We start from the raw sequence: 16852 nt of genomic DNA, 5'->3' as shown, positions 1-16852 counted from the left end.
TGAACATGTTAAAAATACAATTTCGTTCTTTAAACTTAAAGTATATGTTATTACCTAATATATCCTATTATTAAAAATATTAACAAAATTTTTACCGCCTAAGTAAATCTTATCAACAAATAGACTTCAAAGAGGATATATTTCTTACTTACCTAACAGCTGATGTTAGCTTAGCAGTATTGTCAGAAAGCATACTTATGGCTCCTTCATCTTCCCCTTCTAGTCCCTGGGAAGGAAAAAAGTCCTAGTAACTACTCACACATCCCAAAACCCAAGCATAAAAATCAATATATTTTTAACATCACTGGTAAACAGTAAGATTTAGGTCACCAAAAATAATAATTCTTCTCCTCTAAGGAATAAACATATGTCTTTTGACAATTAGAGAAAAGTTCTAGCCACCAACAGCCAAATAAATGGTTGATGACTACAAAAAGGATCAGCTGGCATTTCAGATAAAGAAATTGACCCAGAAACTTTTCACAGGTCACAGAGTAATAAATAGTAGAGCTAAAATCTAAAGTTAGATCAAAGTAGCACTAAAACATATATTTCTAAAATAAAGCTGCATTTTTTATATATACTAGAGGCCCAGTGCACGAAATTCATGGGGGTGGAGGGAAGGGTGTCCTCAGCCCAGCCTGCACCCTCTCCAATCTCGGACCCCTCGAGTGACATCCCTCTCACAATCCAGGATTGCTGGCTCCCAACCACTCGCCTGCCTGCCTGCCTGCTTGCCCCTAACCGCTTCTGCCTGCCAGCCTGATCACCTCCTAACCACTTCCCTGCCAGCCTGATCGATGCCTAACTGCTCCCCTGCCGGTCAGATTGCTCCTAACTGCCCTCCCCCGCTGGCCACCTTGTGGGGGCCATTTTTGATCACATGGGGGTGGCCAACTTGTGTGTTGGGGTGGCGGTCAATTTGCATATTACTCTTTTATAAGACATGATTCAAATAATAAATTAGTATTATTTTTAAAAAAATATTTGCTCTAGCCCTAGCCGGTTTGGCTCAGTGGACAGAGCGTCAGCCTGGGAACTGAAAGGTCCCAGGTTCAATTCTGGTCAAGGGCACATGCCCGGGTTGTGGGCTCGATCTCCAGTGGAGGACTTGCAGGAGGCAGCCAATCCATGATTCTCTCTCATCATGGATGTTTCTATCTCTCTCTCCCTCTTCCTTCCTCTCTGAAATCAATAAAAATATATTTAAAAAACTATTTGCTCTACTCAGTATTTAGATTTCATTATGAAAAACATCTTTTATATAAGTTGATGTATTTTTTTTCTTTTTTAATTAAAGTAATGAATGGTCTTGAATTTTTAGGAGAAGAAAAAGTTAACTTCTTTCTCCTTCCAAATGCCCTTCTGCTTCCCTATAATTCTAAAAAAGTAAACAGAATCTTACCATAATGCTTTTAAGTCGTTTAACTTCATCTTCCTGCGCTCTGTAAGATTCTAGTTCTTGTTGAACTGATTCTGCAACTTCTGGGAATGGACTGAAACAGTATTGAACAGAAGCAGTTAATATCCAAAATTTATTGAGAACTCAAGACAACTCCAAAAAAATCCAAACAATTCAACCAAAAAGTGGGCAGAGGACCTGAATAGACACTTCTCCAAAAAAGACATACAATTGGCCAACAGACATGAAAAAATGCTCAACGTCACTAATTATTGGAGAAAAGCAAGGATGTATCACCTCATACCAGTCAAAAGGCTATCTCATGCACTCTTGGTGGGACTGCAAATTGGTGAAGCCAATGAAGGCTGGATGACTCTGGGCAAGTTACTTTAATTATCTCAATCTTCATCACAACCTTCTGAAATAGAGCAATAGGTAGAATTATCATCCCTACATTTTACTGATGGGGAAACGGAAACTCAGAGAGATTTAAGTCAGCTGTTTCACTTCATGCTGTCTCCCCGTGTCCTTTGTGCCCACCTTACTCTTTAGTACAATATTTAGAGAGGGTCATTCACAGCTATTCCTACTTGCAAACAAAAATTTAAAGTTCTTACTATTCATTTGATCTTCTGAATTGATCCTAAACATAAGGTCTAAAGAAAATATTTAAAATTTCCATATTTGAGTGAAGAGATTTTTTTTCTTAAGCTTTTTCTCTATTAGGAAATATAAATTTTAACGTTAACTTTAAAATATCCTACATCCTCTATAAATAATGTACATGTAACTTCTTGTAGTTCACTATCCTGGAAGGAAATGTACACTATGAAATTCTAAAGAGGAGAGAATTATTTAAAATAAAGTAAATCTTAACAGTACTCAAATTTGCCATAGTCAGAAAGAGGAAGATAGTGGCTTTCTCTGTACAGAGAAAGTAAAATTCTTTGCTATAATGATTTTCCAGAGTTAAAAACTTAAAACATACCAAAACCCCCCCAACATTTGAAACTTTATATACTACTTCTCTTTCAGCATAAATGAGGCCAAAAAGAACAGCCATATCAAGGATATAGATAGATATAGATACAGTAACACAAAGTATTCAAAATAATATAATATTTTTTAACTGTTTCTCTTAGAGGAATAATTTTTGTTTAGAATGTTTCTCTAGCTATAATGACCACTTGCTAAGTTTTATAACAGTTAGCGAGCCTACAATGTAGTCTAAACTTCCAAACGACAGGACAACATCTAAGATCTGTGTATCTGCCTACAAATAAATCACAAGACAAATTGTTTTGATTTTTTTACCTATTATTTCTAATGTACTTAAATAAATCTGGTTTTCAGGCTCAGGCATTCTTTCCACAGATATATAAAACTGGGTTTGCATGAAGGCAAATGGGACAAAAAAAGGAAAATCAGACCTAAATGGTTTCCCTATCACAAAAACCCATTTTAATGAAAGGCAGAAATGGTCTTAATGAAGGTCAGCGGGGATACAACAAAATTTAGAAAAACTATCTGTAAAATCTACAAGATCATACAGTATGAGCTTCATGAATGGGGAATTGGCTACCACAAAATAACAAAAAACAACTAAGGAGTCAGGAAGAAATCGGGCAATGAAGACACATATCTATGGACTATTATATATAGCTCCTATTCATTGTGTAGATGAACTATGACCTTTTGGATTGTTTTTTAAATAATATAAATTAAGTCAGATGACATCTTCATTTCTTTGTAATGGGAAAATCTCTTATTTAATTATGTTTTTCTTACTTACCTTCCTTTATGTTTCTGCCAAAATTTGTCAACTGGAGTTAAATCATAAGACTTCTTGTTTTTTCTCTTTGGTCTAGCACCAGCTGGAGTATTTTCCAATCCTGAAGATTCTTCCAAATTAACTCTGTTTAAGTGAAAATCCTAAGAAAAAGTAATCCTGTATTAAATAATAGTTTTCTGAATTTAAGAACCATAACATTTTCTACAACAAGGAAAATAACAGATTCTTGATGCCTTTTCTAATATTTTCAAGGACAAAACACAGGATCTGAAATTTAGAAGACCTCTTTTCAATGTATTTTTACACACAAATGTACTTTTTTTTACAAATGTACTTTTGTGTATATATGAAGCAGTAGCTGTATAGGATTAGAATTTCAAATATATGTAAAAACCATGTTAAGATTCTTGTGTATAATAGAAAAATATTTTTTTCATATGCCAGCATAGACATATTCTTTTAATTTTACTTTTAACAATGAGATTACATCATATTTTTGCCATACCTTTCTCATTTAATAATATATTTCAGAACTCTTTCTCTATTTGTATATGCACAGCTACCTCATTTTTATCATATCAACATAGTAGTCCAATATTCAGCTCTACCTATTTATTTGACCAGACCTCTTGATGCTTAGTTGTTTCCAATACAATCTTAAATATGATTTTTAAACTCATAGAGAGTCTAACATTAAGATTTGTTACTTGATGATGGATTGCACCTTTAAAAAATTCCAACAGAAGCTACAATAACTGTATTCCCATTCAAATAAGTTCTAAGAGCTAGTCAGAAAAGTAGCTGTTAAAGTTTTCGGCCTAAGCTGATCGATGCTTCTCTCTCATCGATGTTTCTAACTCTCTATCCCTCTCCCTTCCTCTCTGTAAAAAATCAATAAAATATATTAAAAAAATAAAGTTTTCTGCCTAGAATTAATCTTACTCCTATGAGGCTTGAATATTTTTTTTTTGCCCTTTCTCAAAACAAAAACAAAAACAAAAACAAAAACAAAAACAAAAAAACATACAAAATAAATAAATAAAAGTAAATTTTTTTTTTTCTATTCTTGCATTTGACCTGTGGGTTCCTTCATGTAATAGCAGTATTTTATGGTTCAACTCTACTCTGGATAGCTAGCTAGAGATAAAACATTGCTATCAATAAAAGTACATAATGATGAGCAAGAAAGAAATTACATGGATAAATTATCTAGCATGATACAATCATCTTAGTTCTAAGATATAAGTTTTAACTAATGATTTAACTTCCAGGTCTTAGCAAATTCAATGTACTGAATACAATTTAATCTCCTCTTGATAAAACAAAATCATCAGTACTGAGTCTAGAGCCTTAGACCATACCCTGTAATTTTCTCAAATAAATCTTTTACAATAGCTTATTTCCTTGCCATTTTCCTTATGACAAAACCCCCATACAAAAAAAAAAAAAAAAAAAAAAAAAAAAGAAAGCAAAGAATGTCTAAATGTCACAGTGGCATAAATAACAAGAGTATTGTGTTATATTTCAACATATTAATAGTATGTCTTTCCTACAGATTCCTCATATTATCAAAAGATAAACATAATCAGTAACCTTATTTAATTAATCTTATTTTCCCATCCACATATCTTAGCCTCACTTTGTACAACAAATCACCCATATAGAAAGTACAATAAATAGACATTAACAGCTAACTCTGAGAAGAACCCCTTTAAAAATTAATAAAACATGATATTGAAGAGAAACATTTTTAAATAGTTCAGCTTTATTAACTACAATTTCTAGTGAAGTACTATTTCTATGGTGATGACAGAGCACATTCAAAATAAAAGAAACTTATTAGCAAAATTACTGCTCTACAAATAGGACAGCATATTATTATTAAAGTTTTGGTGAAATACTTAGAGAAAACACAAATGATAAAGATATAAAAGATGTTAAGAGTTTTGAGAAATAACATAATAATGGCAAGAATTTTTCCATTGTTTGCATAATGGCCAGGCAAATAAGGAAAACTAATTTCAATTTTGTTTTTTGTTTTTAAATATATATTTTATTGATTTTTTTACAGAGAGGAAGGGAGAGGGATAGAGAATTAGAAACATCGATGAGAGAGAAACATCGATCAGCTGCCTCCTGCACACTCCCCACTGGGTATATGCCCGCAACCAAGGTACATGCCCTTGACTGGAATCGAAACTGGGACCCTTGAGTCCGCAAGCCGATGCTCTATCCACTGAGCAAAACTGGTCAGGGCTAATTTCAGTTTTGAAAATTAGGAAATTAGAACATTCTGTGCTATACTCAACCATGTTAAAGAAACAACATTTATACAAATAGAAGACAACAAAATTAGTTTTAACATGGCAGAATCTAATGTGTTTCTACTGACATTCACACTTTCCTGACTTAGAAGACTGGATAACGGTGCCCCAACAGTCTTTTTTTCATTTCACAAATTAAAACAGACCTGGACAGACAGAGCTACTGTTAACAAAATGGCATTTGGATAATATGGGTGACATCTACCGATGCAGAGCTAAGATTTACTATTCACATGAGAAAAAAATCAAAGTAAAATAAAAGTAACTTATATGTTGGCAAGGAATTGAGCCAAATCTAATCAAGTCTCTAATACATCTATTATCAGTTTCCAGGAAATACTCTGGACAGAATAACATGTCAAATTGTACCCCAAAAGGATGCAATCAACCAAATGCAGAATGTATAAAACTCTTTAGATAACCAAGCCAACTCCTTTACCCCAAAAATAGCAATAAAAAAGGAGTGGGAAGAGCAAAATTGTTGTAAACTGAGAAACTCAAAAAGATATGTCAACCAATGCAATGGATATAACAACAATAGATATTGTTTGGAACCCTATTTGAACAAACTAACTGTAAAGATGTATTTCTGAAACAATTAAGAAACAATGAATATAAAAATAATATTAGAGATTACCAAAAAATAATTGTTAATTTTGTTGGGTAAGATAGTAAAATTATGGCACCTTTCTTTTTTAAAAGATACATGCTGAAGTATTTAAGCAAAAGATCATATAATGCCTGGGATAAAATGGGTAAGATGCATAGTGTCTGGTAAGCTAAATGATGCACATGGAGGTTCATTACAGTATTCTCTGACTTTGTGATTTTATATGAAACTAGAGACCCGGTGCATGAAAATTTGACATGGGGGGGGGGGGTGTCTCTCAGCCCAGCCTGTGCCCTCTCGCAGTCCAGGACCACTCAAGGGACATCCTGGAGCCCTCGCTCCTTACTGCCCACCGGCTCGCTGCTCCTTAGCGCTGTCTCAAAATCTTATGTACTAAGCAACAAGGATATAAGGGGAAAAACCAGTAGTACCTAAAAGCTAGGTTAGCAAATCCTATATATTAAGAGAGGAATATGCTAATTAGCCATTATGCCCTGAGGCGTAATGATCAAGCGTGTCAAGACCAGATCACGGATCAGCAGGAGGGTGGGCCAGCGAGGTACAAGCGGGCTGTGGCGAGCTACAGGAGGGGGCAGGGCAGCAAGCTATGAGGGGGGGAGGAGAGAAGAGGGCAGGGGGAGCTACAGGAGGGCGGGGCAGCAGGTGGAGAGCTACAGGAGGGTGGCAGCAACTACTGGTGCACGGGTTCGTGCACAGGGCTACTAGTAGTAAGTAAAAACACTCTTCTTTCCCTTAAATAAAGTTTTAACCCAAATTTAGAAACAGCCATGAATATGGAAATACTAAACAATACCAAATGAACTCAAGGGTGTCTTCTGGGCTTTTACATAGCCCACACCTCTAGTAGAAACTTCCTATGATCAACTATAGTTTGTTCAGTTATAAACAATCTATGCTTATATTAAATTAGTAAAAGTTTGCATTATACTCTTGAGTTTTAGGCAAATGCCTGAAACTATGCCTACAGAGTGCTGTCCAAGAGGTTTTGTGTTAATAAAGATTAAAGGGTCAATGGAGCATCAACCTTCAAAGTACCAAATTTTTGAACTACACTTAAGCATCTGTTATATTGGAATCACACATCTTTAAGACAATGAGTGCTTCTAAAATGCTTTTCTAATAACTTTTCAAAAGTATATACTAATTTAGAAACTACCTCCTTTTAATTTCTTGACAAGAAAAAAAAACTGCCAAAACCGGTTTGGCTCAGTGGATAGAGCATCGGCCTGCGGACTGAAAAGTCCCAGGTTCGATTCCGGTCAAGGGCATGTACCTGGGTTGCGGCCACATCCCCAGTGGGGGATGTGCAGGAGGCAGCTGATCAATGTTTCTAACTCTCTATCTCTCTCCCTTCCTCTCTGTAAAAAATCAATAAAATATATAAAAAAAAAACTTTATTAAAGTCCCTATGTATATAAGCATAAATTCTGATTTGAAGTTTCAAATAATAGGAGTCAGGTAGCAAAAGGCCAAAGGCACAAAAAGAATACCTATCTGGAACTTTTACTCCACCTTGTGGAGGAAAAGAGTATAATTAAGAATTTTAAAAGCTTAGAAGAAACTTCAAAAGCAGCAGTTTTAACACTCAACCAAAATTGGTGTTGTTACAATTTATGATTCTCTCAGTTATAGATTTTTCACATCTAGAAACTGCAGTAAAATTAATGATCAAGTCAATATAAGTCGTACAGCTACTAAAACCAATCTCCTCAAAAGACTATTTTCAAAACACGAAATATTCTATATAATAAAAGCCTAATATGCAAAGTGTCCCCTTGACTGGAGTTTGACCGGGAGTTCAACTGCTCGCTATGACATGTGCTGACCACCAGGGGGCGGTGCAGAACATGGCAGGCGTCAGCGATGCACTGCGACCTCTCACCGGCTACCTGGGGGCAGGGGTGACGGGGATGGAGGTGCAGTGAAAATGCGGGGTGTCCGTCGAGCTCGCTCTCACTCCCCCTGCTACCCTCCCCTGGGACACCAGGGCTCACGCACCGGGTACCTGCGAGGAGCCCACCTGCACCCACGTGGCATCTTCCAGGTGAGCCGGGCTGCAGCCGCCAGGACTGCAGGGGCCAGTCGGGTTCCCTGTGGGTTGGCATAGGAGCCAGTCTGTGAGACCGGCTTGGAGAGAGTGCGCTGCCCGCCAGCATTCATAAGGTGCTACTGAGCAACCCAGAGGCCCACGCTGTGCCCCAGCCCACTGTGTCCAGCCGCGCTCACCACATCTCTGCGTGGAGACTTGGACGCCATGACTCAGGCGGAGGGGGGCATGCAGCACCCCAAGGGTCTAGGTCATGGGTGGGCAAACTTTTTGACTCGAGGGCCACAATGGGATCTTAAACTGGACCGGAGGGCCGGAACAAAAGCATGGATGGAGTGTTTGTGTGAACTAATATAAATTCAAAGTAAACATCATTAGTTTTATTCATTTCAAACGGGCTGGATCCGGCCTGCGGGCTGTAGTTTGCCCATGGCTGGTCTAGGTGCTGCCCAGAGCTCAGCTGGGACCTGCCCTTCTACACCAGAAACTCACGCTTTGATCACCGGACAGGCCTAGGGACTGCAGCCGTGCACAAATTTTGTGCACCGGGCCTCTAGTTTTAATAATAATATACTGAGAAAACACTGGTTACATGATAATAAAAAAATTTGAGGACCTACTCCCAAAAGTTAGAGATGTGCATTGCTAATAACAAAAAATAAAAACAACAATAACCCAAGTGTGTCCACAGGAATCCACTATTCTACCCAACATGCAAGCATGGATCACGTCTGCTTTGCTCACCCTGTATCTCAGTGACTCCCACAGTGTCTGGTACAGAGCAGGCACTTGTTGTACTGAATTCTTTGGAGACACAAGGTTGCCAATTTTTTATTCTGTGAAGCCAAGTGAAGAAACTTAGAACAAAACCAAACCAAAACCCTACCATCTACTTTTAGCATCCTGTATTTTTAAAATAATATTTTAATTTAAAAGAGTAGAAAATAAAAATTAGTAAGTTCACAAGGATACAATAATAAAAGGTAAAGCACTAAAAAAATTAATATAAAGGTCAGTCATAAAAGTTCAACTAATAGTCCTTTCTCCTTATTATTCTCATTTCACTCTGGAAGAGAGAAAACCTCAAGGATCAGCATCAGCCTTGTCTGGTTTTGGGGAATCTCTGCTCTAAGTTACATGTCCCAGTGGGGACTCAGAGCATATTCCTTTTATTGCAATTACTTGTACCTAAGTCTTATCTCCTGAATTCCAAGAATCATGTGCATTAATTTCCTCCAAGAACTCTGCAAGGTCAGTACTTAGAAAGGATCTCAGTATCTCAAAGCTCTATACAGCCTCCACACACCACTGGCAGGAGAGAAGAGGTGACCCCTGAACTGTATGTTCTAAGACAGAGGTCGCCAACCTTTCAGACCTCACGGACCACCAGTTTGCGACTGCTGTTCTAAGATATTGCCGCCCCTCAGTCCTACCCAAGAGTCTGGACTCCACTGATCAAATATAATTTGAGACTATCAAAAGAATCTCATCATGCCCAACAATCCATGTATGCTTTTTGTACTCCCCCACTTCAGGTCCCATATCTTATTTTTACCTGACTCCCAAATCACTTCTGTCACAACCTCTGGAACTCATACTCAGTCATCAGCAAAATCTCCTCTTCTGAACATCAACTCTAAACTTCCATGATACTTTTTTGCTCTAATTGAACTCTAAGTGGCTATCCCCTGTAGCTTTCTTAGAAATTAACCATTTGTGTGTTGTTTTTTACTCATCACACATTTCATATCAGTGGACCTGAGATTGGCACAGGTGTCTTCCTTGCTACTCCCAGACTCTTTATTTGTCCTCTTCCTTAAAACACCAGTTTTGAAACTCCATCACTGGCCTATAATAGCAGTTCTCAATCAGAGGTCATTTGCCCGCCTCCACCCCCTGGGTATATTTGGCAAATGTGTAAAGACATTTTGGTTGTCACAACTGAGGGAGTGCTACTAGCAGCTGGAGCAGTGGTTCTCAACCTTCCTAATGCCACGACCCTTTAATACAGCTCCTCATGTTGTGGTGAGCCCCAACCATAAAATTATTTTTGTTGGTACTTCATAAGTGTAATTTTGCTACTGTTATGAATCGTAATGTAAATATCTGATATGCAGGATGTATTTTCATTGTTACAAATTGAACATAATTAAAGCATAGTGATTAATCACAAAAACAGTATGTAATTATATATGTGTTTTCCGATGGTCTTAGGCGACCCCTGTGAAAGGGTCGTTCGACCCCCAAAGGGGTCGCGACCCACAGGCTGAGAACCACTGATCTAGAGGGTACACACCAGGAATGCTGCTAAACATCCTACAATGCATAGGACAGCCCCCGCACCCCCCCCCCCCCCCGGCCCCAAACAAAGAATTATTGAGTCCAAACTGTCAGTAATGCCAAGATTGAGAAATCCTGGTCTATAGTCATCCTCATCACTAATTCCTCCTATAGACCTGCAGGATATTCTTATCTCCTGCATCAACTTTTCTCCTTTGATCATTCCCATTGATACACAACAATGCTGTAATCTTTCTTTTTTTGACCTCACATCTCCTTCCAAACATCACCCCTTTTCTCAGCTCTCCTGCATAGCAAAACTCTTTTAGGTTTGTCTGTATTCACTCTCTTATGCCTCTCCTGCCAATCTTTCTTAAAACTATTTCAGTATTTTGCTCCTACACTATGAAGGCTGCTCTTACCAAAGTCACTAACAAGTTTGACACTGCCACATGCAATGGTGACTTAGTCTTCAGCATTTGTCCAAGTTGATGCCTGCCTCCTCTTTGAAACATTTAACTGGTTTCCAAAATGACACAGATCTAGTACTCATACCTCATTGGTTGCTTCATCTGCTAGTTCCTATTCATCATCCAACCTCTAATGTTAAAATGCCTCAGAGTTCAGTCTTGGATGTCTTCTCTCTTCTATCTACACTCATTCCCTTGGTTATCTTGTCTTATCTCTTGGTTTTAAATGCCATCTATATATGGACGACTCTAAATTTATTTCTCTAGAACAGATGCTTCTCCTGAACTTCAGATGGATGTATGTAATTATCCTATCTGATATCTACACTTGAACACCTAAATGGGCAGCTAGCTCACATTTAACATGCCCAAAACTCAACATCTGATCTTCCCCACGAAAATGCTCTATTTCTTTTCCATTTCAGTAAATAACACCTGTTCATTTGCAAAGGTCAAAATATTGTGACTTCTGTTTTTTGGATCCCACATCCAATTCATCCGCAAATCTTATACTTTACATTCAACAGATTATCACAAACCACACATTTCCATTTTGGTGTAAGTTAAGATCATCTCTTGCTATGATAAATGCAAAAGCCTCCTAACTGGTCTCCTTGACTCTTTCTATATCCCCAAGGAGTCTATCAGATGTCAATCCTTTACTTAAAACCATGTGTGACTCCCCATTTCCCTCAAAATTAAAAGCCAATATTCTTACAATTGTCTATAATATCCTATGCCAGTGATTTTCAACCACGTGCTGCAAATTTTTTTTACTTACATGTTCAACTTTATTTATTTTTTCATAGACTTGTTAAGACAGACTTTTTTCCCCTGTAAGAATGTTTAAAACATGTAATACTTGATTATTTAGTCAGGGGCACTGACCTCTTTTCCCTTATACTGTCAAATTAAAAAATGACAACAGCCAACACAATAAAAGCTGTCCAGTGTGAATGAATCAAAATTGTACCTATTTTGTCAGATAGGCAAAAGATATATATTTTTTGGTGTGCCACAGAATTTTAGTAATTAGTTTATGTGTGCCATGAGATAAAAAAGGTTGAAAATCACTCTTCTATGCTATATTGCTTCCTAAGTCCTATTTAACTTCATCTCCTGCCTTATTTTGCTCTGGCCACCTTGATAATGGACACCCTTCTATTTGGAATGCTGTTCTCTCAAATAGATACATAATTTACTACCTTACCTCCTTTAGATCTTTCCTCAAATGTGTCCCCTTTTCAGCAGGTCTTCCCTATTTTATAATTGTAATTCTGTTCTCCATTACTTAATTTTCCTCCAGAGTATTTCCTCCTTTCTGAAAAGTTATATGTTTTGTTTATTTTACATATTACCTGTCTCTCCTGCTAGCATGTTACGCTCCAGGAAAAAAGGAATATTTTCCTTTGTTTTATATTTTGCTAAAACAGGGTCTTGTTCTGTAAGAGAGTAAGCACTCCAGTAATGGTTGAATTAATGCCCTCTTCTTCAGCCTCTTATACTTGACCTCCTAAAACTGGCTTCCATGGTCCATTACTCGGGGTTTAATTCCATGGTCCCTTTGATTGTTCTTGCTCTCTTTACTGAGTCAGAGTTGAATACTATTTCATTGACACTCATCTTAAGAGTCGAGAATGGCATAGGACTCTACGATAGACAATTGTGCAGAACTGCCAATTTCCATTAGTAATCCTGAAATCTAATTTAAAGAAATACTTTACAGCCAAAACCGGTTTGGCTCAGTGGATAGAGCGTCAGCCTGCGGACTGAAAGGTCCCAGGTTCGATTCCGGTCAAGGGCATGTACCTGGGTTGCGGGCACATCCCCAGTGGGGAGTGTGCAGGAGGCAGCTGATCGATGTTTCTCTCTCGTCGATGTTTCTAGCTCTCTATCTCTCTCCCTTCCTCTCTGTAGAAAATCAATAAAATATATTTTTTTAAAAAAAAAAAAAAAAAAAAAAGAAATACTTTACAGCTAAATCTGTTTTAAAGAAATAAACTATTAAGTCCAAACCATCAACTGCATGTCTTCCGTTTCCTTTATATATGACATTTCAGGCAATCTTTGCAATAATGACACAACTATCTATATATAAAAGGCTAATATGCAAAGTGTCCCCTTGGAAGTTCAATTGCCTGCTATGACATGCACTGACCACCAGGGGGTGGCGGGGAACAAAGGAAGGCCCCGGCCAGCAGCCGGAAGGCCCTGATCGGCTCTGATAGAGGCCAGGCCTAGGGACCCTACCTGTGCATGAATTTCGTGCACTGTGCCTCTAGTATACTATAATCCCCAGAGGCCAGATAAGAGTTAGTAAATTAGAATTATAGTCTCAACAGAGGCAATGATATAGGATTTTCTTTTAAATGGAAACTGTTCTGGCCCTATTACATAGTGTCTTGTACAGAAATTGTATGTGTACATATTTTCTTCCCACTGCCTTTGAAAATTGGGACTGTGTTTTATTTATCTCTGTGTATCACCTGCCATACACAACATGTAGATAAATAAGGCAGGCTTTTCTTTTAAGCATGAAATTACATATGTGGCATTACTTCAGAAAAACATGGTGTAATATAAAAATACTGCTTATATTTATCATAAAATGAAGCTTAGCTGAAACCGGTTTGGCTCAGTGGACAGAGCGTCAGCCTGCAGACTGAAAGGTCCCAGGTTCGATTCTGGTCAAGGGCATGTACTTGGGTTGCGGGCACATCCCCAGTGGGAGATGTGCAGGAGGCAGCTGATCGATAATCAATAAAATATATTTTTTTAAAAATGAAGCTTAACTGATTCCCAGAAAAATGGGAAAAATTACAGCTTTTCTTCCTAAGAACATATTTATTTACTTACTTTTATTTTTTTAAAAAGTCATTCATTTTCCTCCATTTCCTCTTCCCCATTATGACCAAACTACCATTGATTTATCTTATAATTTACAGATCTTAAGTGTGGAACTTAACTATTCTCCAGCATCCAATGATACCAAAGCCTATCACTCTTTTTGTTCATTTTTCTCAGCTCCATCATTATCATGTGTATTTGTGAAGCCATGATGTTAATTTTAAATGAAGGGACTCACTAATGTTACATTATAGTAAAAAGGGGTATATTTAGCTTCTTACCAGTACATCATGCACCAATGCTTGATATGTCCAAGTATGGTGTAAAGGAGTTGCCAAATCTATGTTTCTGTCAACAAGGACTAATAAAGGCCTTTGGAAGCTGTAAATATATTAAAAACAATTATATAAATCTTGATGCCAGTGTATACATCTACATTTTTCTAATACTTTCCAGTATATGTCATTTTGATATGAACAAAAAGTATGGCGTTCCATAATACTTTGCTTTTAAAAAAATTTTCTAGTTCAGTCAGAGAAGTAAAGTAATGCTTTGGACTACTTATAGCCTGTGTAAAATATTGGATTATGTTTTACTTAGGTACTTTTTAAAGGGAAAAAAATCTATACAAATGCTCTTACAGAATAATTAGAGTTATCAAAGAAAGAATAAGTTACTTCTAACCAGATTTATATTTCATATTTTTGAAAAAAAGGCCACTGTTAGAATCTTATAAATTTACACAAATGTTTGACAGTTTTGTCAATTGCAAATTATAATTTTTTTCCTGTAAACATAAATTCAAAAAGCAGACTCTAAAGAGTCTCATAAAACTGTATCAAATTATAATTGCATAAAACTAAAACATCATGCCACAATGGTACCTAATTATATAACTATTCACTTACCAGTCACTTGGAGTAAAATATTGTTTTACACCATTATTATAATTTAGATGTGAAATAGACTACACTTAAAGCAAAAAGTCATTTGGTTACCATGTGTCTTCAAAAGTTGTAGAGCTTTGCTTTAAAGGCACTACTGTATCAGATATACATGTTAATTTTCAGAAGTCATTGCTATCTGATTATATTAACTATATATATTTTGTTCTGCCAAGAGACCTCTGACCATTTTAATTAACTCACTCGACCCTACTGGGTGCAAGACAGTGAACTCTCCCTGAATATAAGACTAGCAATAAAAATCAGAAGTAGCACCCTTACCACTTACTATCATTTATTACTCCAGAGCTAGGTGGAAGGAAAGCAAGGGAGGATAGCCTAGGGCAGAGTTTCTTAACTCAGCATTATTGACATTTAGGGCTGGATAATTCCTCATTATGGAGAGTCCTATACGCTGTAGGATGTTTAGCAGCATCCTATAACACAGCCCAGTAGATTCCTAGTTGTGACAACCAAATATTTCTCCAGATATTACCAAGTTCCCATTGAGAATCATTAGCCCACAACTAACTGTATTCAAATGTATTTAACAACAGTCCCTCAAGGATGCTGACCACTAATTAAAATAATTTAGAAATGCATCCAACAAATTAAAAATAAGACGACTATATTTTAATAATGTAATTTTTTAAAAAAATTATTCAAATAAAAGTGTCTATATAGTGGCACTATAAAAAGGACCTATTAAATAGGGTATGACAACACAGTGATTGCTTCTGAAGCAATAACCAAGTGAGAATTTGATGTTTCTGCTCCACTTAATGAGAAACACTGTGAAAAATATTTAAGAATATTTGAGTATTCTTCCCTTGAAATAAATTCATTTGTATGAATTTCTTTAATTCTTCACTCCAATATCATCCATTATTTTTAGTAATCAAATGTTACTCTATAGCAAAATGCAATAATAATTGAGTAACTATGACATTATCTACTCATGCTAGACATGCTAACAAAGAAAAAAACACTTTATTAGTTTAAGCTATTAGTATTTCAATATAAAAACGGAAACTAGCTAGTAGGGAGAAATAGATATAAGCTTCACAAGTTTTTCACTTCTTTGTTTTCATTACCAAGAAGCTGAGAATTTAAAGAAATGGCTTCTGACCTTCAAAGTCATAGAAATAGAAAAATTTCTCCAACAGATGATAAAAATGCAAAACAAAAATTTCTAACAAAACAAAGTAAATTAAATATTTCATTTAAACAATTTGAGTCAACACCCTGATCCTAGTAACCTCATTTTAAAAAAGAAACAAATTTCAACTATAAGAGTATTTTCTCAGATAAGAAAACCCCCCAAACTACAAATGTTTCATTTTCAAGTCCTATAAGTATATTAACTAATATAATACCTGAATTGGCCAGCTCCAAGTGTGTCACCTGTAAAAAGACTGTTCCTTGCATCTCTTAGATTTTCCCGAAGTTTTTTGTCTAGTTTCTGAAAAAAGCAAATTTTACATTAACTCGTAAAGAACAGTTTCATTGTTCTGTAATATATAATGTATTTCACTGAACTGTAATATATACTGTATTCTTAGTGTCATAACTAGGAAACTTGGAATTTCTTTACAAAGTAGCAATTATAAAATCTTAAATATTTTAACTTCTTCACTATTCAATATCATCATAACTTGGATTTGAAAAGACCAATGCCTCTTCTATTGTGACTCAGACCTGATTTCATTAAAAATCACTTTTCCTTGACTATTTATACTTTAAGTACAGAAAACGCTTTGCAGTAATGACCCACCTTCTCAGCCCAAGCATCACCCTGTTTTACCAAGGAATGTGACTATATAGTGGAGGCTACAAGAGGCTCCAGAATGGAAATGAAGTATGTGAAAGAAAGCAGCCTTCCACCAGTCAATGATTCATTTGGGCTAATAAAACTAATAAACGTTAGTGTATCTTCCTCCTCCTTTCCATACCATTTACCCTCTTTCCTTTTCAGTAATTTTTCTAATCCCTTATTTACTTTTTAATCTTTAAAGCAAATTTTGAGTGCTCAATTTATATTGAATATTTTATTCCAATATTGTAGGAAAATGCACCTAACAATTTTAAAAATGGTTATGACTGTTAATAAATATT

General features: G+C 36.4%; 1 protein-coding gene across 3 annotated transcripts in view; it reads right to left on the bottom strand.

Moving 5' to 3' along the window:
- Window positions 1–16852, bottom strand: part of SCFD1 (sec1 family domain containing 1) — a 125043-nt gene that overhangs the window by 82150 nt on the left and 26041 nt on the right. For all 3 annotated transcript variants that reach the window (XM_070427379.1, XM_070427388.1, XM_070427397.1), the window contains 5 exons: window positions 16114–16199; window positions 14075–14174; window positions 3195–3334; window positions 1406–1496; window positions 153–226 (listed from right to left, as the gene is read on the bottom strand). In XM_070427379.1, the coding sequence (XP_070283480.1) occupies window positions 153–226; window positions 1406–1496; window positions 3195–3334; window positions 14075–14174; window positions 16114–16199 (491 nt within the window). The remainder of the gene's footprint in view (window positions 1–152; window positions 227–1405; window positions 1497–3194; window positions 3335–14074; window positions 14175–16113; window positions 16200–16852) is intronic.

This window comes from Myotis yumanensis, unplaced genomic scaffold (genome assembly GCF_028538775.1).
Source record: "Myotis yumanensis isolate MYYU_CA2020_CCGP unplaced genomic scaffold, mMyoYum1.0.hap1 SCAF_1, whole genome shotgun sequence".
NCBI lineage: Eukaryota > Metazoa > Chordata > Mammalia > Chiroptera > Vespertilionidae > Myotis > Myotis yumanensis.
This window is presented reverse-complemented; position numbering and strand designations above follow the sequence as displayed.